Genomic DNA, 26,579 nt, shown 5'->3' with positions numbered 1-26,579 from the left:
GCTTTATGGTTCCATCTTTAACAATGTGTTGTATTTATAAAGCTTGTTATATTATCCATTGTGTCAAATCTGCATCTGAAAAGTAACTAAAGCTGTTAAATAAATGTAGTGGAGTAGAAAGTACAATATTTCCCTCTGAGATGTAGAAAGTAGCATCACATGGAAATACTACAGTAAAGTACAAGTACCTCAAACTGTACTACAGTAAAGTACAAGTACCTCAAACTGTACTACAGTAAAGTACAAGTACCTCAAACTGTACTACAGTAAAGTACAAATACCTCAAACTGTACTGCAGTAAAGTACAAATACCTCAAACTGTACTACTTTAAATTACAAGTACCTCAAACTGTACTACAGTAAAGTACAAGTACCTCAGACTGAACTATAGTGAAGTAAAAGTACTTCAAACTGTACTACAGTAAAGTACAAGTACCTCAGACTGAACTATAGTGAAGTAAAAGTACCTCAAACTGTACTCAGCAGCTTGATGAATCCTATCATGGTGTTGATGCTGCTAGAAATTTACCATCAGTATTTCTTCAATTACAGGTTGTAAAATTAGGTTTTTTTTATACCCGAAATCTTAAAAACAACACAAGCACTCGGCTTCAGTTTATTATATCTTTATCAAATTCAACGCTTCATTTCCTACAAACATAAAAGGCAGCAGTTCAAACGCCTCGTTTCATTTGGAGGGATGGAATTAGAAAGATGTATTTACATTATTTATGATTTTTCCATTTAAATAAAATTTTAAAAAAAGAGACAAAAGGCAAACAGTCACATCATATTTACATTGTTACCTTTAGTCGCCACAGATTCATGCTTTCACTCTGTGGCTCAAACACAAACAAGACAAAGTGAATGATAGCTGGTCTCACATCAGGTCGGTGGTTCTTAAATCTGCTTCTGAAACCAGAAATAATGATTCATCTGGTTTATTAAAAAAGGACAAATGTGTAAGCCTCAGGAGCAGAAGTGGAATATAATATTTATAATTGTGTTTTAATTAGTGTTTTTGTTAGCTTAGAATGAGCCTTTATATCTACAGAGGGAGTGAATCCTCAGTTTCTACAGTAGCCCAGAAGGGACAAACCAAACACTGACTCTAGAGAGGGGCATTACACTGAGGATGGGGGTATTTGATTGGTTGCAATCTGCAGCTTCACCACTAGATGGCACTAAATCCTACAGACTCGTCCTTCAAGAGGCTCCTCAAGCTTTTACATCAGGACTGTTTACAATGAACACAAGTCTGATTTAAATCTATAAAACTTCGGTGCCAAGAGATTCAGATTAGATTAACTCAATTAATCAGAAAATTCATCTGCAACTATTTCATTTTTAAACACAAAAGGCGAAAAAAACACTGGTTGCAACTTTAATTTTGTCGGAATGATATTTGAAGTTATCACCTACATGCAGACATTTTACAAACAAAATGATTATACTGATAATTAAATATTTTTTTAAAACTAAGATGCCAAAAAATTCATGTTTCAGCTTCTCAAGCAGGAATATTTGGCTCATTTGAAGATGTCAAAATGTGCTTTCGGGAATTTTGAAGGAAGTTTTTTTTAAATTGTCTTTCTTTAACATTTTAAGACTGAATCTATTAATCATTTGTTGATCTCTGAATCTGAATCTTTCTGAAACTGAAGAAACTTTTGAGTGTTTGAGGAACGAGTGAAATGACGTTATTTAAGCACCACCGACCAGAAGAGAAAATATTGCTGTTATTATAAAAAACAAAAAAAACGGATAAACGTTGCATACAGTTAATTTTACATCAAGAAAAAAAATAAAAGTGGTGTTTCATAAAGAACTGGATTCAGTTGTTACCGTTTAACTTCATATCAACATTTTTTTCTCTTTTTTTCCCCATATTTGCATTTCTTTACACAAAAAGTAACAATTCAATCAGTATAAAAAAAAAATGAGATTCACAAATATAAAAAAAGAGAAAAAACAAAGATGTTCAGGCCATAAGGAGTTCTTCAGAGGCAGCTAATCATGTCATTATTTTTTATATTTATATATTTTATTATAGTTTCCACAGTTTTACTCTGACTATTATATTTCTATTTAGTTTCCATGTCTATTAATTCATCTCTCATATCTACTTAATTCTCATTTCAACAAAAACGATTCAGGTTGTTTTTACACTAACATGTAAATAAGAAGTTTTTAGTTCATTGATTGTTTATCTTTGTTGTTTCTGTCAGTGTTGTTTTAAAGCAGAGATGACGATTTTAGTCTCTTTATTGAGTTCTGATGTTCTGGTTGGTTTAATAATCATATTCTCTAAACTCTGACTCTGTTGTACTCAGCCAAAGATCATCTGTGAGGGAAGACGCTCCACTCTGTAACACTGCTGTACAATCAGAGTGTTTCTGTAGTTTAGACAGAGTGAGACATCTTCTCTGTAGAGGATCAGAGTCACATTCAGATTTTAATGTTTTGATACATCAGATTGGATATATCAGCTGATGTTTAATATTAGAAGACTCGGAAAATCGCAATCAGGAATCTAGTCTCAAATCTGAGTAAAAAACCCCAAAACACTACATTTCCCATGATCAACTCAACTGTGTCAACATTTTCCCCAATTCTCCCAACATCTTACAGACCAAATTACTTTTTATAAAAGGATTGCATCTGCCGTTAAACCCTTCCTCACGTCGTCTCCAAGCTCATTGCCAAAAATAACCCTGATGACATCATCAGGGTTATTTACACCTGTTTTCGGAGACGGAGCGTGACTAACCTCGACAGATTAACTTATCTCCACCGATGTTAAAATTGGAGGAACGACCCTTCCTTTTAGATCTGAAAAAATTCAAATGAGGAAAAAAAAACTAAAACGCAAAAACACGAGTTTGAGCGGCATCGGAAGAAAGTCAAGATAAGACACGTTTTTGTACGAAATAAAGAACTTCAGAAGCTTTTTTTTTTGGTCAGAAAAATTGGTTGTTTGACAAAAGATATTGATCTGTGGCGATAACAGAAGCAGTAATTCATCTTTTCTGGGTCTATTTCAGTATTTTTTTAAACAAAGTCAAAGCACGAAGCGGATTCTGTACAATATATAAAAAACAAACAAACAAAAATCAGTGTTAATATATATTTCCATAAATATAATGTATCAGGACAGAAGATCCTGAGTTGAAACGATGAGCACAGAGTGAGTAACGTTGGTCCAACAAACATCAACATGTTTGTTTCACTGCGAGCTTCGTTTTTCCCACAAACACATTTCTTCTTTTTTCTCTTTTTCTTTTGTTCTCCAAAAAAAACCCCATAAAGATAAAAAAAACAAACATAAAAAAGTGACAAAAATAAACAAAATATCTACACATTGAACACTGATATTTACAACTATTAAATAATCCCTCGTTCAAAACACAACAAATGATTTCTCTATTAAAAAACAAAGAGACATGATAAATCTGACAGACGCCACATGAAGCAGGATCTCTGAAGTGGTTTAGTTTTAGTCGATAAATCAACCGATAGATGATCAATCCGACAGAGTTGATAGAATAATAATAGTTTTAGTACTTGTGAAGGAAAGGAAAGGATCATGACATGCAGCCCTGAACTGATTTGTGACGTTAATGAGACAGAAAGAGACATTTGCTGGGTTCTAAGAAATGATAACGGGCCTTTTTGTCACTGTTATTGTGGTTCTGGGCCATGTTTTGTTTTGCCTGTGTTGTGACAGCTTTCTCTCTCCCAGCTCTCAGTGACTGCAAATCAGGGTTTGTGTTTGGGTGATTGGCTGCAGGTGTTCTGGCTGCTGGCTGCTGACTGATTGGCTGGGCCTGGCTTTTTAAACTGGCTGCTGCTGGACCTCTACCCTTCTCTCCTTCCCACAACTCCCAACAATGGAGGCCGTGCTGCTGGTTGTTTCTGTGAGATCTGCTAGACTACAGACCCATTTATGCTCAACGTTAAATATGGATACAGATACGGAGGGAACCTTCTGTTCGTCCTCCGTGTTCCATTCGTCCGTATTTCTGCATGTTGCCAAAAAGTTTACGGATACGGACCAAACGGAGCAGTACCACCGGAAACCGTAGGGGCAGTGTTGCTGTCACTACCCGATACGAAGCACAAGTGAGACACGAAGAAGAAATAACAATGGCGGAACTTTTTGAAGAACGTTTGTGCGAGTTAAAAAGAAACTTTTGACACATATATGATGTTACTTCGCCTGGGCAAAGGGGTAAACGTATGTTTTTGTTCAGTTTGTTGTTGTCATAAACGTTTGACTCTGCGCTGCCCCCTGGTGGATGTATTGGTTAACATCAATGCCAACGTAAAGGACGCATGGAAGTATGTGAGCAGTGACGGTAACATCGTTTGAAAAGGACAGACATTTTCGTACGTACGTTGAGCATAAATGGGCCTTAAGTACTTAACATGTGTGCTGTTTGTGAAACAGTCTTGCTGATTTGTACATAGTGTAAATAATTCCTGTTTGTCACCCAAGATAGCCAAAGGTAGGGAGGAGAAGCCTTTTTTTTTTTTTTGAAACATTTTGTCTCCTGTTTATGCGTTGAGGAGTTAGGTTCAAGTTTTTGTCTTTTGTTTTCTGTGCGAGGTAAGATCAGGTTTAGAAGTTTTTATTTAATGTTTTGGGCACTTCTCCTGTCCGAAGTAAAGAATAAAACGGCTATTTTCTGGAACTCCAACCATGGTTTGGCTGCACATTCTTGGGGATGGGAAGGCAGCCAGGTTTCCCCTAGGCCGAGGTCATAACAGTCACATTTTATAGACAATCGATATCAATAATGAAGATACTTGTTAGTTGCAGTCCTGGTAAAATGTCCTGATTCCAACACATCAGTGAAAAGCAGCTGCAAACATCTGATATCAGTTTCTTGAGCTCTTAAACAAGATCCTGCTTCACCTCAGCAGCCGTCAGCCTTAACACCGAACATCCAGACTGCACCTTTCTTTTTTCTTTCTGATTACAACCGAGAGTCACAACAACACAAATATACAAACTCGACAGAAACCAGGAGTGAGAGCGAAGCCGTCATCGTGCTGCAGCTGCACAGTTACACCTGCCTGATCCACACGTCACCACTTCACCTCACATGGTTAATAAACGGCGTTATTGCTGATCTGACTGACTGAGAACAGACACAAAGCAGAAAGTGCAAAGAAAGAAAACTGCATGACAATGAAAGATGTTGATCTGCAACTATTGTGGATCATTGATTTCATCGTGAGTCGTTTTTTTAACCAAAAAAGCAAAAATATTGATGGTTGCTTGTTCTGAAATGAGAATTTGCTGCTTTTTCCTGGTTTCATGTGATTGTAAACTGAATATTTTGGACTTTTTATCAAACAATAAGACAATGAAATGTGTCACTTTGTGCTTTTTTTGACTGGATAAATGTGGGTTATTTTGAGATGATTGACAGACTGTTCCTCTGATCATTCTTGTGAATTATTGTGTATGTTTCACTTATTGTAATTTCTCAAACATCAAATTAAACAAGGAAAATAGACAAAACAACAAATATTTACTTTAGTGATGTACGAGTCAGAAAGGTCGGAAAACACGACAACATTTAGATCATCATATTTCATGTTTGTCATCTGACGTTTTATAGACCGAAAGCATAAATCGAAAAAATGAAAATAAAGGTTAGTTAGTGGATCTACTTTATCTTGGTGTTGCAGCTGTAACTGTGCAGCTCGTTTAAAACAGACACAAACTGTTGATGAGACACAAACTTTAGAGCTGGTCGTCTCTGCTCTTCTTCAGGAACCACGCTTCATTCAAACGGCACATTTTCACTATTAAATATTACAAGGCAGCACTGTTTCTAAGTGCAGTGTGCTGCTGTGTGTCTGCATCCAACTCTCAATTTTTTTTAGGAATCTATTTTTATATTTATATATTAGGATTTTATTTTTCTTCTAAAGAGGAATCTATTTTAATCTTTTTCAACCGTTTTGAGGTTTTTAACAGTAAATGCTTCAAATACTGATTAAAATCCTTTTTACAGATGTTTGTTGGAGGTTTTCCTGAATTTCCTCTTTCCAGGAAACTACAGTATGTGTAACTTTTCCAGGAAGAAGAGACGAGTCGTAGAGGAGAAGTGGTACCTGAGGAAAGTATCACGACTTTACTATCTAAGAAGAAATGAGTTTAAAAGTTTGTCTTGGACTTTTGCTCCAAGCTTCAAACCTTTAACTGTCACCTCTCTTCCTCCCGAAACCGCCTTTCCTATCCGCCTCTTCTTTTCCCCCCATCACCTGCTGTGATCACCATGGCAACGGCTAATCAAACCCCATCCGATTGGCTGATTAGATACTCCGCCGGCCGTCGTCGGACGGGCAAAGGTTGCCGCTGAGAGGGGGAGGAGGAAGGGTGAGGGTGGTGGCGTCCTCGGAGCGAAGTGTGGTTGCCGTGGTGATGGTGAGAGTTGTGGTGGGCGGAGGGGGGAGGCGGAGGAGGGTCGCGGAGTGACGGGGGCACGGCCGAGGACTTGATGGGGACGATGCGAGTGTCCATGACCTCGCAGTCGACTTGCATCATCATCTCGTAGCCCTGAGAGGAATTATACAGGCTCTCTGAGGAGGAGAGAAGAGGAGGAGAAAAGGGGAGGAGAGAAGAAAAGAGGGGGAGGGGAGAGAAGAGGGGGAGCAGAGGAGAGGAGAGAAGAGGGGAGAAGAGGAGAGGAAAGAAGAGGAGATAATAGGGGAGAATAGGGGAGGAGAGAAGAGGGGGGAAGAGGAGAGAAGAGGAGAGAAGAGGGGTCAAATAAAATGTTTTGCTTAAACTGAAACATGAAACAAACTAAACAAACTGCAGCAGGTAAAAGTCAACATGTTGCTAACAGAGATTTTATATACCTACAGATATGTTTACGTGCTGTTTAATGTGCTGCAGCTGACATTAGCAATGATTCACTAATGAAAGCTAAGCTGCAGGACAAGCGGGGCGGATCTATGAACCAGGGCCAATTTTATTTGGGTGGTTTACATGCAGAGAATTAAATCTTACTGCACTGTATGACTACTGCAAACATTATTAGTAGTAGTAGTGATTTATTTTGGTCCTTATTAACTATTTTCCAAAAAGAATGCACATAAAAAATGAATAAATAACAATAAGACATTAAATCATCAATCATCTTCAGAAGTTTCACTCTTAATCACAATTGACTTTTTGTTGTTCAGAGTCTGCAGCTCCTGAGCAGATGTGCAGATGTGTTTTGCTGCAGGCAGTTTAATAATCAGACAGACTCACCGTTGACAGACATTGCCGGCATGACCAGAGACATTTTGGGTCGGCTGGTCTTATTGTGGCTGATGGCAGGTAACAGCAGATGGTCCTGTTAAAGAAAGAGAAGAGATGTTCTGGTTATATTACGATCGAATATTTAACAGGAAAGTCTCGTCCTGTTTTGATCTTGATACGAGGATTTATTTCTATTTTTATCTGCTAATATTTTCAGTGTTTTTCAATTTCAAGCTGACTGAATGTTTAATGCCCTCTACAAGATGAACACAAATTATTATTTGTACCCCTAAATGATATCTCAACTTGTCTCTTCTCATATTTAAATTATAGTAATCTGGGAACTTTGACTCCAAACTGCAGCTGGTGCAAACAAAGCAGATCTGTTGTTTATTGAGCTGAATGTAGAAAGTGAAAACAGCTGAACTTCTTCCTTCTTTCCTAATATACACAAATGCTTTTTAAAATGATCCCAAAGAGTGGAAACAATGTTTTATGACTAAAACAACAGATACTCAAAGCAAGAAATGCATCTGTAGTTAAAAAAAAACAAGTTAATCAAATGAGGAACTGACAGATAAACACGTTTTAACTGAACATGTCTTTGTTTGTTTTTTGCATCTCGGTGCTGCAGAGTTTTTCTGGTTTGTCTGGTTCGAGCCGTCGAGTCACTTCTCGTGTTTTTCTCACCCGTCTGAAAGAGACAACGTAGAACGTGTCCTCTCTGCGGTCGATGGCGTCCAGGAAGTCGTTGTATGTGACCTCGGGACCAGCGAGTACCTGCAGCTGACTGCGAACACAAACACAGAGGAGACAAGTTCATGGTGATGAGCACACAGATTTAAAATATTCAGTGGCTGCAGGTTTTGTTTATAAAATATCAGCAAATGTTTTACTTTATATCATCATATCTGAGAAACTGATGCTTAAAAATGACTCCTGAATAACATCATGTCAGTAGTGAGGCCTCTTCTCTTCCTGCTCAAACCAGGCGGGGAGTTCTGGTCCTCTGAAATGATGCCAACGCAGAAGTAACTTAAAACTGCATTCTATCAAAAGGCCACCAGGGGGCGACCATTTTGGTGTCAAAAGGACTTCCGTCTCTATACAAGTCAATGGAGAATTCACCAACTTCTCACTTGATTTCTAACCTCAGTAAACGTTTTCAAAATGTGTTTATGGTCTCAATCGCTAGTTTAAAGCCTTCTTCAATGCAGTATGATGTTCATTTGGGACATTTTGGCCTCCCTGATTTTATATGTAACGATAAAGCAGGGTATGCATTAGGGCGTGGCTACGTCGTGATTGACAGGTTGATTGGTTCACAGGTTCAGGAGGGCGCCTCATGCTCCTCCTGATGCCCATATAAGTAGAATCCATGTTTTTATTTTTCCCAGCATGCACCGCAAATGTTCAAGATGGCGCTGCTCAGATCTGATACTATTGGCCTCCGAGCAGCAGTCCACAAACCAATGGGTGACGTCACGGATGTTACGTCCATTTCTTATATACAGTCTAAGGCTCAAATCTTTGCTGCCCGTCGACTCGTCTATTTTAGGAATGTTTTCAGATGTAAGTTAATATATAAAAATATAATTCAAGGTTGACAATATTCCAGATGGTTTCAGCTTTGATTTTAACCTGTAGAAATCAGTCAGTACGTGGTTTGATAAAGTATTTCCATGTAAACCTTCCATATAATTATTGATTTATAAATTACTCTTTTTCTTTTTGACATTCATGACTGTCATGTTTTCTGTTTCATCCAGCTGATAGAAACACACTGTCTCACTAGTTTCTCTCAGTTTCACCAATAAAAGCATAAATACACCTGAAACTGAAATTTATCAAATGACTGAAAACCCACAACACATTTCATACAAATTCACAGAAGCAGAGAGATATACGACTCTCTCTTTGCTACGTTAGGAGTTTATAGGAGTTGTTTTAAGACTAGTTTTATATAATTTCTGTGTTTTTCTGGTAGTGAAGTGTAATAATCTGTTTTCAGCACCTTTCCAAGGTGCGGTGAGTCTGGATCGGCAGATATCTGGAGATGTTTGTCTTCCTCAGCTGAGCTTTCTGCTTCAAGACATAAATAAAAAAAGATAAAAGATCAGTTCATGTCAAAATCAATCTGTCAAAATTAACTAGCACTTTTCTTTATGATAAATAAGAAAGTCAAAACTGTCGCCATGAGGAATTATTATTAATAACAGGCTTTAGGACAGAATAATCAGAATTAACAGGAGGATGAAGAGGATGAAGAGGATGAGGAAGACTCTCTACCTGGGCGATCTTGGCCTTCTTGGCGATCTTTGGTTTCCCTCCGGACTTCTTACGGTCGATCTGATGTCGATGAACCCAACCTCTCAGCTCGTCTGCCAGCCTGAGGGACGCGGACGAAAAGAAGAGGAAGATCAGAGAAATGAAGAGAGAAAACAAGGACAGGACTCACTGGAGCTGAAGCTGCATCGCTCGACTGACCTGAGAGATTCGGAGCGGTTGAACTGTCGGCAGTCGGATGAGCTGAAGTAACGGTCGATGTCCTGCAGAACCAGATCCTTCATGTCACTGAACACGTCGCTCAAGTTCCTGCAACACACAAAACACACAGAGATTAATCACATACTGAGACATACAGATACATACAGAAACATTAAAACATACTGAAACACACAGAAACACATAGAAACATAGAGCCAGTGTTGTGCCTGAACTTTCTGTATTTCTAGCTGATGAAGGTTATTGTGAACGCGTTCATTCTGGCGTTTGTGAACGGCGCTCTCTCACAGTTTAACTTCGTTCAAGAGAGAAAACCCGACTAAAACACACCGTAAACAGGCCTTAATATGTAGCGGAGTCTCACCGCCGCATGCATCATCAAAAGGCGAAGCATGGAGGCAAAAACAAATGAAGGCAGCAGCACTACCTCAGACTCTGCCTCCACCATTAATACGGCATCTTCGTATGATTACTTAAATCAATTTTGAAATCTGACGCATAGTTTCAGTGTTAAAATTAGGCAGGGAGTTCCGGTCCTCTGAAATGAGGCCAACGAGGAAGTAACTTAAAACTGCATTCTATCAAAAGGCCACCAGGGGGCGACCGTTTTGGTGTCAAAAGGATTTCCGTCTCTATACAAGTCAATGGAGAATTCACCAACTTCTCACTTGATTTCTAACCTCAGTAAACGTTTTCAAAATGTGTTTATGGTCTCAATCGCTAGTTTAAAGCCTTCTTCAATGCAGTATGATGTTCATTTGGGACATTTTGGCCTCCCTGATTTTATATGTGACGATAAAGCAGGGTATGCATTAGGGCGTGGCTACGTGGTGATTGACAGGTTGATTGGTTCACAGGTTCAGGAGGGCGCCTCATGCTCCTCCTGATGCCCATATAAGTAGAATCCCTGTTTTTATTTTTCCCAGCATGCACCTGAAATGTTCAAGATGGCGCTGCTCAGATCCGATACTATTGGCCTCCGAGCAGCAGTCCACAAACCAATGGGTGACGTCACGGATGTTACGTCCATTATATATACAGTCTATGGTTAAAACTGATAAAATAATTGCTGTCTGTGGTTCTATATGGGCTGTGGCAATAATTTTGAAAAATGATAGCTCGCAGCAACATATTGAAAAACAAAAAAGAACTATGAACTAGTTCATTTTAAAATGTGTGAACTGAACTTTGAACTAGTTCATGTAGAAAGTGAACTTTCCCAACACTGCATAGAGCGATATCAGTCAGTGTTTGGAGGAACGGAGCAGCTGAATCTGCTGCAGGTAAACACTCTGAACCGGTTCTGTGAAAACATGAACGTCTGCATTCCTCTATAACGGTTAAAACGATAATAATCTAAGGAGGGAAAAAGTGAATCTGCCTGCTGTTAATTGCTCAGAAACACTAATGTCAGTATAATAGAGGCTGACAGAGGAGAGGCTGACTTCTGACTGTCATAATCTATTATCACCTGTCATTTTAATTTTAACTATTTAATGATGATTAATGATGAATTTACATATTTAATAGCTTTTGTTTTCATTCATTCTCTGGAAACACAACATGAAGTCAGGAGGAAATAAGAAGACTTGTGTCTGAATTCTCTCACAGTCATTTTCAACCTCTCATCTGATTGTTGTCACCTGAACTGATACGACTCTGCTGCGTTGAGTTCTGCGTCTCCGTCCTCCTCCGTCTCCGTCTTGTCCTCCTCTCTGCTCGCAGGCTGAACAGGCGCCTGCGGCTGATGATGCGGTTGATGATGTCGTTCTTCCAGCAGCCGTCGGCCTGTGTATGACATCACTCCTTCCTGCAGGTCCGTCGACAGCTTCCTGTCTGTGATGCTGCGGAGACGAAAACCATCATCATCATCATCATCAGAAGAAGAAGGAGAAAGAGGAAGAGGAGGAGGAGGAGAAGGAGAAAGAGGAGGAGGAGTAGAAGGAGAAAGAGGAGGAGGAAGATGAGGTGGAGGAGGAGGAGTAGAAGGAGGAAGAGGAGGAGGAGGAGGAGGAATGAGGAGCAGGAGGAAGATGAGGAAGAGGAGTAGAAGGAGAAAAAGGAGGAAGAGGAGTAGAAGGAGAAAGAGGAGGAGGAGGAGAAACAGGAGAAGGAGGAGGAGAAAGAGGAGGAGGAGGAAGATGAAGAGGAGGATGAGGAAGATGAAGAGATGGAGGAGGAGGATGAGGAGGAAGGATGAGGAGAGGAAGAGTGAGGAGGAAGATGAGAAGAAGGAGGAGGAGGAAGAGAAGGAGGAGAAGCAGGAGGAAGAGAAGGAGGAGGAGGAGGAGTGAATTGTGATACCTGACGGGTCCGAAGCTGAATGTCATGAACAGCAGAACAGCCATGACGCAGACGGCTCGTTTGTTAGTCGCAGAGTCGCTGCCCTGAAACACACACACACACATTTATTCATTACACTGAAACACACACACACACATTTATTCATAACACTGAAACACACACACACATTTATTCATAACACTGAAACACACACACACACATTTATTCATAACACTGAAACACACACGAGCTGCAGCAGGTTTCACAGGTTTTTATCCTCCTGCAGCTCAGTCTGATCTTCATCTTCCTCATCGCTCCTCTTGCAGCAGAAACACTAAATATGTTAAAGAGACTCTGCAGAATCTGTCCGTTAAACACAGATTTGACTTATTGATTGATCCGAATTTATTTTACAATAGGTGCAAATAAGAAATGTTTTTATTCACATTTCATCCTGTGTGCATTTTAGTACACATACTAATCTATCTACTAACTATTTTGATAAGATGAATAATCATATAAACAATTTATTCGGAGAAGAGAAGTCAAAGATAGAAGAAGAGAATTTGTTGCTTTTCTTGGTTGCACATTACTGTAAGTTAATTACTGTCCAGCTTTGGACTGTAGTGGACATTTGATGATGTTATCTGTTATTTTATTGGCCAAATGAATCAATTAATCTAGAAAATGATGAGCAGATTAATCGCTAATGAAAAGAAGCCAATCAGTTGGAGCCTCTGACCTGGATGATCAGTAGAAAATGGATCAATTAACCAATTAAAAGATAAACTATTCATTTAAGCTCCATGTAGGAAGAAGTTTTCAGTGTATAAAACTATTTTATATCTAACCTTTTATGAAATTTAAGACTATTACACATCTTCTATAGCCTGATTTTAAGGGAACTGACTTCAGTAGGAGTGGAATTTAAATGGAGACGGCTGAAGCACTAAAGAAGGCTTCGTCTCCTCCTCTTCCTCCTCCTCCTCACCTCTTTCCCTGCCAGTCTCTCCCTCAGTGCCTGGTTCTCCCTGCGGAGCCGCTCGTTCTCCTGCTGCGCCTCCCTGAGCTGCGCCTCCAGGTTCTGCAGGTACTCCTTCTTCTTCTTCCTCGACTGGCAGGCCGACTCCCGGTTCTTTATCATCCTCTGCTGCCGCTTCAGCACCTTCATCTGCAGGAGGAGGAACACAGAGGGAGAGGGAGGGAAAGGGAGGGAGGGAAAGGGAAGGGGGTCGAGGAACAAAAGTAGGAAAGCTTAGCAGGTGTGTGACATAATGAAACAGCCTGAAGGGAGCTGAGAGTTCATATATCACAACTATTATGTAAGACAGGTGAGTCACAACTCGCTGCTCCTTTCAGCTGCAGCAGTAAAAACCAAAACCTCCCACACCCTTTGACTCAAACAGCTGCATGAATATATCCAAAATAAACCGAACTACTGAGCATGCATGTTTTATGTATTTAAATGTAGCTGCACTGTTGTAATTCTTCCTTTTCTTCTGTCTGTGCTGTTATTTTGTTCTTATTATTATGTGTTGTAATCTGGATCTTTTATCGATTTGAACGTGTTGTATGAAGATCAGCTGCTTTGTTTCATCTGATTTCATATTTACTGGTTTTGGATTTTTACTTTTAAATGTTGATCTTTGTATTTTAATGTGTGAATCACAGGACGGTTGAATAGCTGCTGTGCCAAAAACACTGAGCAGTTTCACTCACGTCGATGTCGTTTGAGTTGTTGCCAGGTAACGTTGTGGTTGCCGGGACGATGGGTTTGCTGGCGGCGGGTTGGGCCGTCGGGCTGGAGCAGTGCTGAGGGATGCTGGGAGAGACGGGCTCCATTTTGACGATGGCTGGAGCCGAACCGAGACACACTGACTGAGAGAGAACGACTGGAGGAGGAAGAGGAGAGGGAGAAGAGAGGAAGAGGAGAGGTAGAGGAAGAGGAGAGAAAGATGAGTGAAAGAGGAGATGAAAATGAGGAGGAAGACCAGAAAAATAGCAAGAGAAGAGGAAGATGAGAGGAAAAGGAGACGATGAGGAGAGGAAGAGGAGGAGGAGAGGAAAATAAGTGAAGAGGAAGAGGTGAGGAAAGAGAGGATGAGGAGAGGAAGAAGAGGAAGGAGAGAAGAGGAAAAGAAGTGAAAGAAGAGAAGAAGAGGAGAAAGACAAGAGGAAGGCGAGAGGAATATGAGAGGAAGAGAAGAGAGGGATGAGAAGAAGAAGAGAGGAAGATGAAAGGGAGAGGAGAGACGGATGAGGAGGACGGGAGGAAGACAAGACAAATATGAGAGGAAGATGAATACAAATGTTTCTAACATGTTTCTTGATGTAAGAAGTGATTCTTGTGTCCCATTAATAAACTCACCAGGTCTGGTCTGGTCCATGTTGGGGATTCCCTGCAGGATCAGGGTCTTAGCTGGTGTTGGTGTTTTGGGGAGCGAGGTGACACAAACGGGTCGGGGCTGGATGGGAGGTTTGGTGCTCAGGATGCTGCTCGCCTTCAGCGTGGACGAAGGCAAGACTGAGGAGAGACGTTACAGATCATAGTTAAGATACAGGAGATGTTTACTATAGTAGAGGAACATAAGTCATCATCAACATGTTTTAGATGAACACAGGTCAAACATGTGCATCAGCTGCACACAAATACACATTTTGTTTGGTATATTCAGGGTGAAATTGGGTAAAGTCCACCTTAAATAAATGTGTATCAGGTGTTTTTACCACTCAAATGTAATAAATGAGTCAAATTTGAACCTGAACAAAAGGTTAAACAAATATCAGTTGACTCATTTTGTTCTGTTGAAACATGTTTAGTTTCTTACACCATCGACACTGAAAAGCAGCAGCTGAACATCATGAAACTGTTCACTTCAACGTTTTCAGTTTTCAGGACTGATGTGACTAAAATAGCAAATATGCAAACTAACACACCGTCCACACTGAGAATGATAACTATAACAATAACTATAAAGATAATGCTGTAATGAACTATAACGTCCTGTAAACAGCTGCTGGTTCCAGCTGTAACTGCAGCTAAAGAAAATACATATAGATTAGTGCTGGGACGATCCGCGATCAAATCGTATATTGGCGATTGGAGGGTTGCCAGGCGATTTGCTGTCTATCAAGGCGATTTAGAAAAAAAAGAAAAGAAAATGGCGCTCTACTCTGCGTTAAGAGATGTTTCCGGAAGAAATACATGACTGTTAGAGAAGCCCCGTTTACAAGCAGACCTACAATCTACTTTCTCTCTTCTCTTCTCTTCTCGTTGGCTCATGCTTCGGGGTCGTTCAATAGAGAGTAATTGCAAATAAATATTGTTTTAATGTGTAACTATTGAAATGTTCACACAAGAGCTTTCATACATTCCTACAGTGTTGCAGCACTGCCGCCTTTGCAGGTTAAAAGTTAATGACAGCGACTTGAAGTGAGGACGAGCAACAAGTCTCCGGCTTGTCAACGCAGCGGTGTCGCTCACTTTTGCATGTATGTGATGCAAAACATTAAAATAATGTCATTAAAACAAAAAACGTGCCAAGGACCAGAAGTATTTCAGACACTAAACCCTTTTAACTGATCAAATTAATTCAATAAATCACAAAGTTTAATCTCCAGCAGAGGCTTGACCTTCTCGTCCTGAGCTTCTCTAAACTCTCCCGTATCAGATGTTTATTTCTGTCTTTATTTTCATCTTTATTAAAGTTATTATCAGTCGCTTTCTCTGCAGCAAACGTTAATTTCACCTGAATAATTTCGTCTGAATCCCGCTGATCACCGCTGTGATCTGTGTCGTTAGCTGCTTCTCTCCCTCCTTTCCTCCATCCTTCCTTCTTTCCTCCTTCCCTTTCTCCCTTCCTCCCTCCTTGCCTTCCTTCTTCCTCCCTTCCTCTTTTCCTTTATCCCTCCCTTCCTCTTTTCCTTTCTCCCTCCCTCCTACCTTCCCTCCTTCCTTATTTCCTCCATCCTTCCTTCCTTCCTTCTATCGTTTCCTCCCTCCTTTCCTCCCTTCCTTCTTTCCTTTCCTCCCTTCCTCCCTTCCCTCGAGGTCAACAGGAGGGTTACAGTTTTTAACCCATATTTTTAGATGTATCAACAGAAAATCACATCTACTTCGAACTTTCGGTAGATTATTTTAAGTCATTTTCTAACAGACTACAGACTTTCACATTTCATCTGTATGTTGACGTTATTATCATTTTACCTGCAGCCTGCGTCTGGATCCCGCTGATCACCGCAGGGATCTGTGTCGTTAGCTGCGTCTGCGTCACACCGGCGGGAATCTGCGCCTGCCGCAGGCCGAGTCCCGACGTCGCCACGGTAACCTCCATGGAGCCGAGCGGCGGCGACAGCACATCTCCGTACATGTAGGGAGGAGTCGGAGGGTTTTCACCTTTAACTGTGATCTGGACAGAAGAGACTCAGTCAGTTTGTTGTTTGATAGATTTCAGTCTAGTCGTCCTTAAATTTTACCGTTTTGGTTTTAATCTGAATTAAACTGATATCGATCTTTATTCATCATCTTTACTCGTGACTCGTCTTTTGTTTTGAGGTGAAAAGTTTAGTTTAAGCCTCAAAAACAAGCTGCTTAACCTTTGTGTCGTCCTCCCGGGTCAAATTGACCCCGTCTGTTTTGACTGTTCCTTCTTTCCTTCCTCCATCCCCCTTTCTTCCTTCCTTCTGTACTTCCTCCCTCCCTCCTTTCTCCCTCCCGCCCTCTTTCCTTTTTTCCTCCCTCGGTCCTACCTTCCTTCTTTCCTCCGTCCTTCCTCCTTTCTTCCCTCCCTTCTATCGTCCCTCCCTTCCTTCCATCTGTCTGTCCTTCCTCCCTCCCTCCTTCTTCTTCCCTTCCTTCCTCCTTCTACCTCCCTTCTTTCCTCCTTTCCTTCCTTCTTCCTCCCTCCCTTCCTTCCTTCTTCCTCCCTCCCTCCCTCCTTTCCTTCCTTCTTCCTCCCTCCCTTCCTCTGTCCTTCCTTCCTCCCTTCCTCTTTTCCTTTCTCCCTCCTTCCCTCTTTCCTCCCTCCCTCCCACCCTCCCTCCTTCCCTCTTTCCTCCCTCCCTCCTTCCTTCCTTCCTTTCTCCCTCCTTTCCTTCCTTCTTCCTCCCTCCCTCCCTTCCTTCCTTCTTTCTCCCTTCCTTCCTTGACTCGAGGACAACGAGAGGGTTAACAGAGCAAAGTTAAAGAATAACTTAAAAGCTGTTAAAGTGAATGTTCGGTTACTCTTTAAACTTTTGAGAAGAGATGGAGATGCACAGTCAGCAAAATTGAAATCTTCACATGTAAATTTAACGACGAATCCAATAATGAATAATTGTATTAGAGGAAATTGATGAGTTGTATTCCCCCAAAATGTTTTCTTATTATTTTTGTTCCTCACACAATTGTTTTTTGTATTCACAGTTAAAAGGGAAACAATATATAATCTACTATTAATAATAACAATCAGTTATAAAAGCTCTCTTCAATATTGTGAAATGTTAATTATTATAATTATTCTACACATGAAGGACTTTCCCCCCTTTTTTCCTTCCAGTAACAATGATCAGAATTTATTATAAATGAATGTCAGTATTCATGCTTTGAAGCTACTGTATCTGATTAAAGTCACAGTGATAATTAACCCTTTCATGCATAGTGGTGCAGTTCAGCTTACGTATGGAAGGATTTTGATGGCATAGTTTCACTTCATAGTTTATCATTTGGTGAAAGAAAAAATGAAGTTCAGATATGTTTTTTTCATGCATAAATAGAAATGAAAAAAACCCTGACTGTTATCATAATTCATGCATGAAAGGGTTAATCTGCTTTCATTTGAATGGATAAAGCGGCACCGCAGCGTCTGTCAGATCAAACAGAAACACACCTGTGGATCAGGAGACGAGGCGGAGCAGTCGGAGCCGAGCGAGGACGCAGGAGACGGAGGCTCAGCTTTCACCTGAAACACTGAACAAACACAGCAGAGCTCATTAGTCCACAAGTCTGAATGTTTTGTAATATATATACTGAGAATATAATAATTCATGTTCTTAACCCTCACATACTGTTCATTTTTACATTTGAAAGCAGTAAATACTCTAAATACTTTTAGCCTGAAATATGATGACGTCTCTGCAGCTGATAAATATTATTTTTAACCTTCGTGTCGTCCTCCCGTCTGTTTTGACTGTTCCTTCCTTCCTTCCTTCCTTCCTTTGGTCTGTCCTTCCTCCCTTGCTCTTTTTCCTTTCTCCCTCTCTCCCTCCATCTTTCTTTCATCCATCCTTCCTTCTTTCCTTCCCTCCCTCCCTCCTTTCCTTCCTTCCTCATTTCCTTCCTTCCGTCTGTCCTTCCTCCCTTGCTCTTTTTCCTTTCTCCCTTTCTCCCTCCTTCCTTCTTTCCTCCATCCTTCCCTGCTTCCTTCCTTCTTCTTCCCTTCCGCTTTTCTCCCTCCCTCGCTCCCTCCTACCTTCCTTCTTTTCTTTCCTTTCCTCTCTCCCTCCCTCTTTTCCTCCCTTCCCCCCTTTCTCTTTTCCTTTCTCCCTCCCTCCTACCTTCCCTCCTCCCTTCATTCCTCCCCCCTCCCTCCCTTGACTCGAGGACAACAGGAGGGTTAGAGTTTGCATCAACAAAAAAACACATCTACTGTGAACTTTCTGTAGAACTTTCTGTCATTTTCTGACAGACTATAGACTTTCACATTTCCATATAAGATTTAAATCTTATATGGTCTTAAACTGTGTAAAAACTGAATGATAAACTATCTCAGCTGTCTGAAAGCTTCATTAAGGATTAATCTCACTTATTATCTGTCTGAATATGAACAATATGTGAGGGTTAAAGCTGCATTAATGTTAAAGCAGCTGTCTGAAAACTGACTTAGGTTTTATATTTTAGTGTGATTGTTTTTGTTCACTGGATTAATTGGGTTTGTAAATAGCAGAGAAGAACTTACACATTTCCACCGGTAAAGCCTGAGCAATCGTCATCTCACTTTTTATCACAGGAGCTTCGCCTTCAGAGAGAAAAACACATGAAAATGAGACTTTCTGATGAATTAAATGTTCGTATTCACTGTTTCTGTTAGATAAAGTGAGGCAGAGTTATCTGTGTAGCACATTTAAGCAACAAGGCGATTAGATAGTGCTTTACATAAAACATAAAATGCATCAAGACAGAATAAAAAGACATTTAAACATGATTAACCCTCCTGTTGTCCTTGAGTCAAGGAAAGAAGGGAGGAAGAAGGAAGGAAAGGAGGAAGAAGGAAGGTAGGAGGGAGGGAGGGAGGGAGGAAAGAAGGAAAAGAGGAAGGAAGAAAAGAAGGACAGAGGAAAAGGGAAGGAGGAAGGTAGGGGGAGGAAAGAAAGAGAGAAGGAAGGAGGGAAGGAAAGAAGGAGGAAGGAAGGAAGGAAGGAGGGAAGGAAAGAAGGAGGGAGGAAGGAAGGAAGGACAGAAGGACGGAAGAAAGGGGAATGGAAGAAGGAAGGGAGGAAAGAGAGAAAGGAAAGAAAGAGAAGGAGGGAGGGAGGACAGACAGAAGGAAGGAAGGAAGGGAGGAAAGAAGGAACAGTCAAAACAGATGTGCATTTATTAACATTCGCTGGTTGTTTTTAAGGTTTAAATCATTTCAGGTTTTGAGTTAGGGATAAAAACAACTGTATATCCATTAGAAACTATGTTTAGTATGTTTGTATTTTGCAGCCAGTCGTGTAAAACAGGTCAGAAACTTCCTCGCTGCAGTTTTTCACAGCCAACTGAAAACAAAGCGTCTCGTGTTTCACAGACGTGACGACGCCTGAACAGTGAAAGCAGAGAGAGAGCGTTTTGACCAGCGCCGTCTAAGGTTTCCCCAAAGCTCTGTACCTGTGAGCAGGTTGTCGTCGAGGTGTTGCCATGGCGACGTGGGGTTGTCAGGATCGAGAGTGAGCACGAGGTCGTTGTCAAACTGCGAGAGGGGGAGGAGGAGGAAGAAGAGGTCAGGAGGATAATTAGATCAAACGACGGCTCTCTGTGTGTGTGTGTGTGTGTGTGTGTGTCTGTGTGTGTGAGTGTGTGTGTGTGTGTGTGCACCTGCTCCACTCAGCCAACCGATAAACAATCAGCCTGATTATCCTCTGATCCGTCATTTAAACTCACTGATGGTGTAAAACCTAATTTTATCTGCTGGCAGCAAAACAAAAGTCTCAAATTACAAAATAAAGAGTTTAGAGTTGCAACTAATGAACCTGTAGATTATTTTCTTTGTGAAAAAATTGTGAAAAATGTCGATGACTGTTTCTTATCTTCAGATTCTTCAGTTTCCTCTCTTAGAAAACTACAGAATGAGGAAATATTCACATTTTAAAGGGAGATTTTGCCAATTTTCAACCAGTTTTGTATCTTTAGAAGTTGTGTGGTTTATATACATGAACAATGTTTAACTTCCCTCCATGCTGACAGCACCTAGAGCTCATTCATTCATTTACCTTCAGCCACCACCACACTGTCCACTCAATCTAAACTCTAAACGCTAAACCAGCCAACAATATAGAAGAAAAAACATTTTAAATAATGTTAAGCTGGAGTCAAACACTCAGAGCTACTTATAGGAGCCAGAATACAGAGCGGAGGAAAAGCTGGAATCAGAAAATGTTGGATTATCAAAATAGTTGGAAATTAGGGGTTGGCGATATGGCAAAAATATCATATTACGATTCTTTTTAACATTGATTTTTGAGACTAATTTGCAGGTTTCTGAACAGTGCAACAAACCATTTCCCATTACAATTTCTCTCAAAGCAATAAATTAACGTGTTAATGGTGATAAAATAACTTGTTACTATTTATAACACTGATAACAGAAAACCGTTATAACCGTTATAGAAATGCGCTAGCATAACGCTAACGAGTGCTAACGAGTGCTATAACTGCCGTTTACATTCTATAAATACCGTAAAAAATTTACAAAAATCAATAAACAGGTTAATGTGAAACAAATAATCAGTGAAACATCACTTGACATAACTTACTTACCATTTAAGGATGCACCTTAGGGAAAATAAAGTTAGCCGGCTTCATAGCGTGTAACGCTTTAACCGGTCGGAAGGAAACCATGGCAACAACAAACTTAGGTTCCGCCCTCAGTCTTTCTAACAATGTCTATAACCTGATTATTAAAAATCCAGCGGCTTTAGAACATATTATTGTTCAGATATTGTTTTTATTTTTTTGGTTTAACGCTAGCTGTTGCCTCTGGCTGTTGCCTCTGGCTGCGGTGTGGCCGGTGTGCACGTGAAACTCCTGATGCGTCAGTGCGTCATCATAGAACTACAACATATAGAATGTGGCTTATAGACGATTCTACGATCTCTCTGCTTTGTCAATCAATCAATCGCTGGAGCTGTAGTTGATATCAATATCGTATCATTTATCTGCATTGATATTAAATCTATTTAACTGAATTGTGTCACATTAAGAGTCATGAATACTGCGATATAATCATGTCACGATTACTACTTTTATTGGACGATATATTGTCTCAGAAATAATCGCGATAAACAATATTATTGTTATTTGAAGATCATTTTAAACCACTGATATGATGATAATATAATAGCATAATAATGTAAAGGGTCATGTTCATCCTGTTGGGTAAAGACTGTAGTTTATTATATTTATCTTAACTTCCTGTGAGATGGCAGAGTCAGAGATCAGTGTGAGAGTTTCAGCTGTTACAGTAAAGATAGTGAATAACTGAGGTGTGATTGTGTGAAAGAGGAGACAGTCTGAGCGCTGTGAGAGAAGAAGAAATCCGACGTACCGACGCCGCCTCGTATTTTATCCCCCGGCTGAAGTCTGCGTCCTCGCCCTCCTCCATACTCTCACACTGGTACAGGCAGGCATCTGGAGAGAGATACAAACACAATGTTAGATAATAAACACAACGTTAACCCTCCTGTTGTCCTCAGGTCAAGGAAGGAAGAAAGGAAGGAAGAAAGGAAGGAAGGATGAAGGAAGGAAGGAAGGAAGGAAGGAAGGAAATGAGTAAGGAGAGAAGGAAGGAAAGGAGGGAGGGAGGGAGGAAGGAAAGAAGGAAGAAAGGAAAGAAGAAAGAAAGGAAGGAATGAGGAAGGAAGGAAGGAAGGAAGGAAAGGAGTAAGGAGAGAAGGAAGGAAAGGAGGAAGGAAGGAAGGAAAGGAGGGAGGGACGAAGGAAGTGAGGAAAGAAGGAAGGAAGGAAGGAAGGAAAGAAAGGAGTAAGGAGAGAAGGAAGGAAATTAGGAAGGAGAGAAGGAAGGAAAGGAGGAAGGAAGGAAGTGAGGAAAGAAGTATTGAAGGAGGAAGGAGCAAAGAAAGAGAGAAGGAGGGGAACAACAAAGGAAAAATTAAAGAAAGAGGGAAGGAAGGAAGGAAAGAAGGAACAGTCAAAAGAGACGGGGTCAATTTGACGACAGGGACGACACTTAGGTTAAGATAGAAACACAACGTTAGAAATAAACACGTTAGATTGAAATAACGTTACATTTCAACACGTTAGATTTCAACACATGGGCTGTAAACCATTTCTTCCGTCATGCTTTACGTGCTATGAGGTGAAAATAACTCTGGACTTTGAAACTAGAACAAACAGTTTTTATTGAGGCTATTTCCTGTCAAAGAGTTCAGGTGTGAAATGAAGCTGATATCTGCTCTGAGCGTTTTAACATTTATACATAAACCTCTCAGATCTCAGCTGCACACTGAATCAACAACCACGACATGAAATTAACCAGTTTCATGTCCTTTAAACAACCAGCTCTGAATATCTAAAATACACCTGATATATTGTGTTATTGGAGAATAAACAAAGTATTTAATATAAACCTGGGTAATAAAACAACAGCGATATGAACACAGGTGTTAAATGCAAACTAGGAATGCACAAACTGAACATGCAAAGTTTATTTACATGAACAAACCCAAAGTGTTTTCCCTCCCTGACTCATCAACAGCCAATCATATCGCTCGATAATGGAGCTTGATATGATTGACACATAAACAGCCAATCATTTAATAGGAGACGTGTGACACAATGACAGTGAGAAATTAGGTCATTATTAAATATAGTGGTTAAATTCTGCGTTTTTTAAAGATTAGGTCATTAAAGATTATCAATAATTATTGATTTAGACTGAAACTGACATTTTATTGTGATATTTTAAGCTGTATCGACATAAATCAATATATAAAAATGTAACATAAAAACATAAGTCATTTAATACATATTAGTAGGAAACAGCCTTTATTTAGTGTTATAGCTGAAATCATTAGTTAGATAATTAGTTATGATTAAAAACCCAAAATGTGCTGAGAATATGAAGCTTTTCTGAGTCATAAACAACAGTAAAGTTAACCTTCCTGTCGTCCTCCCGGGTCAAATTGACCCCGTCTGTTTTGACTGTTCCTTCTTTCCTCCCTTCCTTCCTCCCTTCCTTCTTTCCTCCCTCCCTCCCTTCCTCCCTCCCTCTTTCCTTCCTCCATCCCCTTTCTTCCTTCCTTCTTTCCTCCCCCCACCTTCTTTCCTCTGTCCTTCCCTCTTTCCTTCCTCCCTCCCTCCTTTCCTTCCTTCTTCCTCCCTTAACTCGAGGACAACAGGAGGGTTAAGATATTTAAATATTTAGATATTTATCAGCATGACATCTAATAAATTAAAAACAGGCTTTTTGACATTTTATAGACAATAAAAAAGATTCATAGGTAATAAAAACACACTAAAGAGGGAGATTATAACCTTTTCTTTAAGTTTAATTGTTCTTTTTTAATCATCTTCGGTACTTTCTTTAGTTGGTCTTTATTGGCGTTTGCTGCTCCTGCTTTGACCCAGTTCTCTCTCTCGGGGATCATTAAAGTTTGATCTAATCCAGTTTATTGCCTGACTGCAGAGGAGCGACAGCAGGCCAGTAAAAGTCCTTTTGTTAACCAGTAACACCAGTCTGACTGTTAGTGTGTCAGTTCAGTCTAAGAAACCAGCGGCAGCAAACATTTAGCAGCGTTTAAGTGTTTGTGGTAATTTCTCACTTCACAATAATCAGCTTCCTGTGATGAGAATTCAACATTATCACAAACTGGAACTCAAGTAGGAACATCTAAGTTGGTTTTTTAGGTTTATTTCATGATTAAGTCAATAAATAAACTCAGTAAATATCTGCTTTCAGTCGTCATAATGTTCCTCTGTGTTTGTGGATGAGTTTTAGTCACAATAAACCTCCTAAAATAAGAAAGCAGCAGACACATTTATCATGTCAGTAATTGTATTAGAGGAGTTGAAACTATCAGAAAACATGAATCCATCCGAACAGCTGACAGAAATAAAAGAGGAAAGACTAAATAAATAAAACGTCTTTTTAAAGCATAAACGAGTTGTGACACATTTTATCTTCATGAATAAACTGCAGCTCCTGATATATGAATGAGAAACTTTAACTGCTGAATTTTGCTTTAACTTTGCTTCTGCGTCACATTTAAACTCATTATGACTGTTTGAAGACAGACTGGTAGGCAAACAGTGGCCCGTGGACCAAATCCGGCCCTCCAACATAAATCTATTCAGCCTCATAATGAAAGCTGAAGTTTTGCCTCTTATAGATGTCATCAAATCTTTTGCACAATCATCATGAATCTCCAGCAGATAATGACGACTATCAGAGGTCAGTAACATCTGAACTGATCTGAGTCAGTAATGACGAAGCTGCCGACTGTATTCTGTGTAGATAAGTTATCATTTACATTGTAGTTTAACAGAGGATGTGAGAATGTGTATGAGGTTGTTTTTGGGTTAGATGAGTATTAACTTCCAACCACGCCTGTAACACCCCTCCCCCACCCCTCCTCAGGAGAACTGGCCCATTGTTGAACCCACTGACTCCTGTAACTGAGGAGTGTAGAGATCAGTGTTATTATGCAGCATGAACTGTACTGCAAGCTAGAAAAGTAAAAGTGAAGATATGAAAGGCTGAAAAGATGCATGTGTGACAGATTCAGTAGAAGCACAGCTGGATGAACCTCAGTCATAAAGTAGTTTGATAAGAAACACTTGAGTCACAACCATAGACTGTATATAAGAAATGGACGTAACATCCGTGACGTCACCCATTGGTTTGTGGACTGCTGCTCGGAGGCCAATAGTATCGGATCTGAGCAGCGCCATCTTGAACATTTCAGGTGCATGCTGGGAAAAATAAAAACAGGGATTCTACTTATATGGGCATCAGGAGGAGCATGAGGCGCCCTCCTGAACCTGTGAACCAATCAACCTGTCAATCACGACGTAGCCACGCCCTAATGCATACCCTGCTTTATCGTCACATATAAAATCAGGGAGGCCAAAATGTCCCAAATGAACATCATACTGCATTGAAGAAGGCTTTAAACTAGCGATTGAGACCATAAACACATTTTGAAAACGTTTACTGAGGTTAGAAATCAAGTGAGAAGTTGGTGAATTCTCCATTGACTTGTATAGAGACGGAAGTCCTTTTGACACCAAAACGGTCGCCCCCTGGTGGCCTTTTGATAGAATGCAGTTTTAAGTTACTTCCGAGTTGGCCTCATTTCAGAGGACCGGAACTCCCCTCCTGGTCACAACAAATGAGTCTTCAAACTAGATTTTGACGTAGAGTCCGTCTTCCAGATCAAGATGTAGGATAATTACTGATTAATCTGGTGATTATTTTCTCAATTAATCAATTAAAATAGTGACAAATGTTTCAGAAAACCAGTTCACTGGAGTCCAAACTATTCAAATGTCTGAATTTTGTATTATTGGTCAATCAAAACAAAACAGAATCAATTTAATAGAATTTAAACTGTAAATTCTCACATTTAGGAAGCCAGAGCCATCAAATAATTGGCTTTTTATTAATGAGCAATTAACTGATTATCAAAATACATTGATTGCTGCAGCTCACGTTGTTCTTTAATAAATATATATAGACCCAAATGATATGGTGTAAATCTGGGCTTTTTTAAAAAGGGGGTAACAACAACAAGCTAGACTACATCACATCCCAGAATAACACCAGTCAGACGTCAAACTGGCATGATGATAATAGTGGTAACAACAGACTAACCTGCATTAGTTGGACAATGAAATGCAGGAATTCATAAAGTGAAAGAAAAAGCAGAAGCTGCATGTGATGCATCGTAATGTAATGTAATGATTCCTCCTGCTCATACTGACTAACTCAATAGAAGCTGATCATCTACTTTTAAATGACTGTGTGGACACACTGTGGATTTTGTCCTCCATCACTTTACATTGAAAGCACATTTGAAGGAGATCTTTTAATAGTCAGTATGAACAGGAGGAATGATTACAGAGAGGAAACCCTGACTGATGCTTGAAGACAGATTTGAACAATTGTGAACATTTTCTTTAAGTGACATCTTTCACTAACATGAAGGGAAACACCTGCGGGTTTCAGACATGAAGCTCAGACTGCTGAAACTGAATAGAAGCTTCACATCAACTTTTAAATGAACAGGAGGAATTATTCCATCTTTCACTCCTTATATGTCATTTATG

At 40.0% G+C, this 26,579-nt stretch overlaps 2 protein-coding genes and 1 gene segment (V, D, J or C); 1 reads left to right on the top strand and 2 right to left on the bottom strand.

Moving 5' to 3' along the window:
• LOC133996245 (immunoglobulin kappa light chain-like) overlaps positions 1-26,579 on the top strand; it is a 630,565-nt gene that overhangs the window by 9,273 nt on the left and 594,713 nt on the right. The gene's annotated exons all lie outside the window — the stretch shown is intronic.
• LOC133996249 (Ig kappa chain V-III region MOPC 63-like) overlaps positions 1-26,579 on the bottom strand; it is a 630,498-nt gene that overhangs the window by 10,978 nt on the left and 592,941 nt on the right.
• Positions 611-26,579, bottom strand: part of atf6b (activating transcription factor 6 beta) — a 30,143-nt gene continuing 4,174 nt past the window's right edge. Inside the window, exons 2-17 of one of the 2 annotated variants that reach the window (XM_062435793.1) lie at positions 21,838-21,920; positions 19,902-19,983; positions 18,991-19,050; positions 17,923-18,002; positions 16,263-16,464; positions 14,424-14,579; positions 13,775-13,947; positions 13,047-13,226; positions 12,077-12,159; positions 11,416-11,616; positions 9,755-9,862; positions 9,557-9,656; positions 9,282-9,352; positions 7,958-8,057; positions 7,277-7,361; positions 611-6,597 (exon numbers count right to left, since the gene is read on the bottom strand). In XM_062435793.1, coding sequence (XP_062291777.1) covers positions 6,308-6,597; positions 7,277-7,361; positions 7,958-8,057; positions 9,282-9,352; positions 9,557-9,656; positions 9,755-9,862; positions 11,416-11,616; positions 12,077-12,159; positions 13,047-13,226; positions 13,775-13,947; positions 14,424-14,579; positions 16,263-16,464; positions 17,923-18,002; positions 18,991-19,050; positions 19,902-19,983; positions 21,838-21,920 — 2,054 coding nt within the window. In that variant the 3' untranslated portion in view covers positions 611-6,307. The remainder of the gene's footprint in view (positions 6,598-7,276; positions 7,362-7,957; positions 8,058-9,281; positions 9,353-9,556; positions 9,657-9,754; positions 9,863-11,415; positions 11,617-12,076; positions 12,160-13,046; positions 13,227-13,774; positions 13,948-14,423; positions 14,580-16,262; positions 16,465-17,922; positions 18,003-18,990; positions 19,051-19,901; positions 19,984-21,837; positions 21,921-26,579) is intronic. The other variant, XM_062435794.1, reaches the window with a different exon arrangement.

The sequence above is a fragment of the Scomber scombrus genome, chromosome 16 (assembly GCF_963691925.1).
Source record: "Scomber scombrus chromosome 16, fScoSco1.1, whole genome shotgun sequence".
Classification (NCBI taxonomy): Eukaryota; Metazoa; Chordata; class Actinopteri; order Scombriformes; family Scombridae; genus Scomber; species Scomber scombrus.
This window is presented reverse-complemented; position numbering and strand designations above follow the sequence as displayed.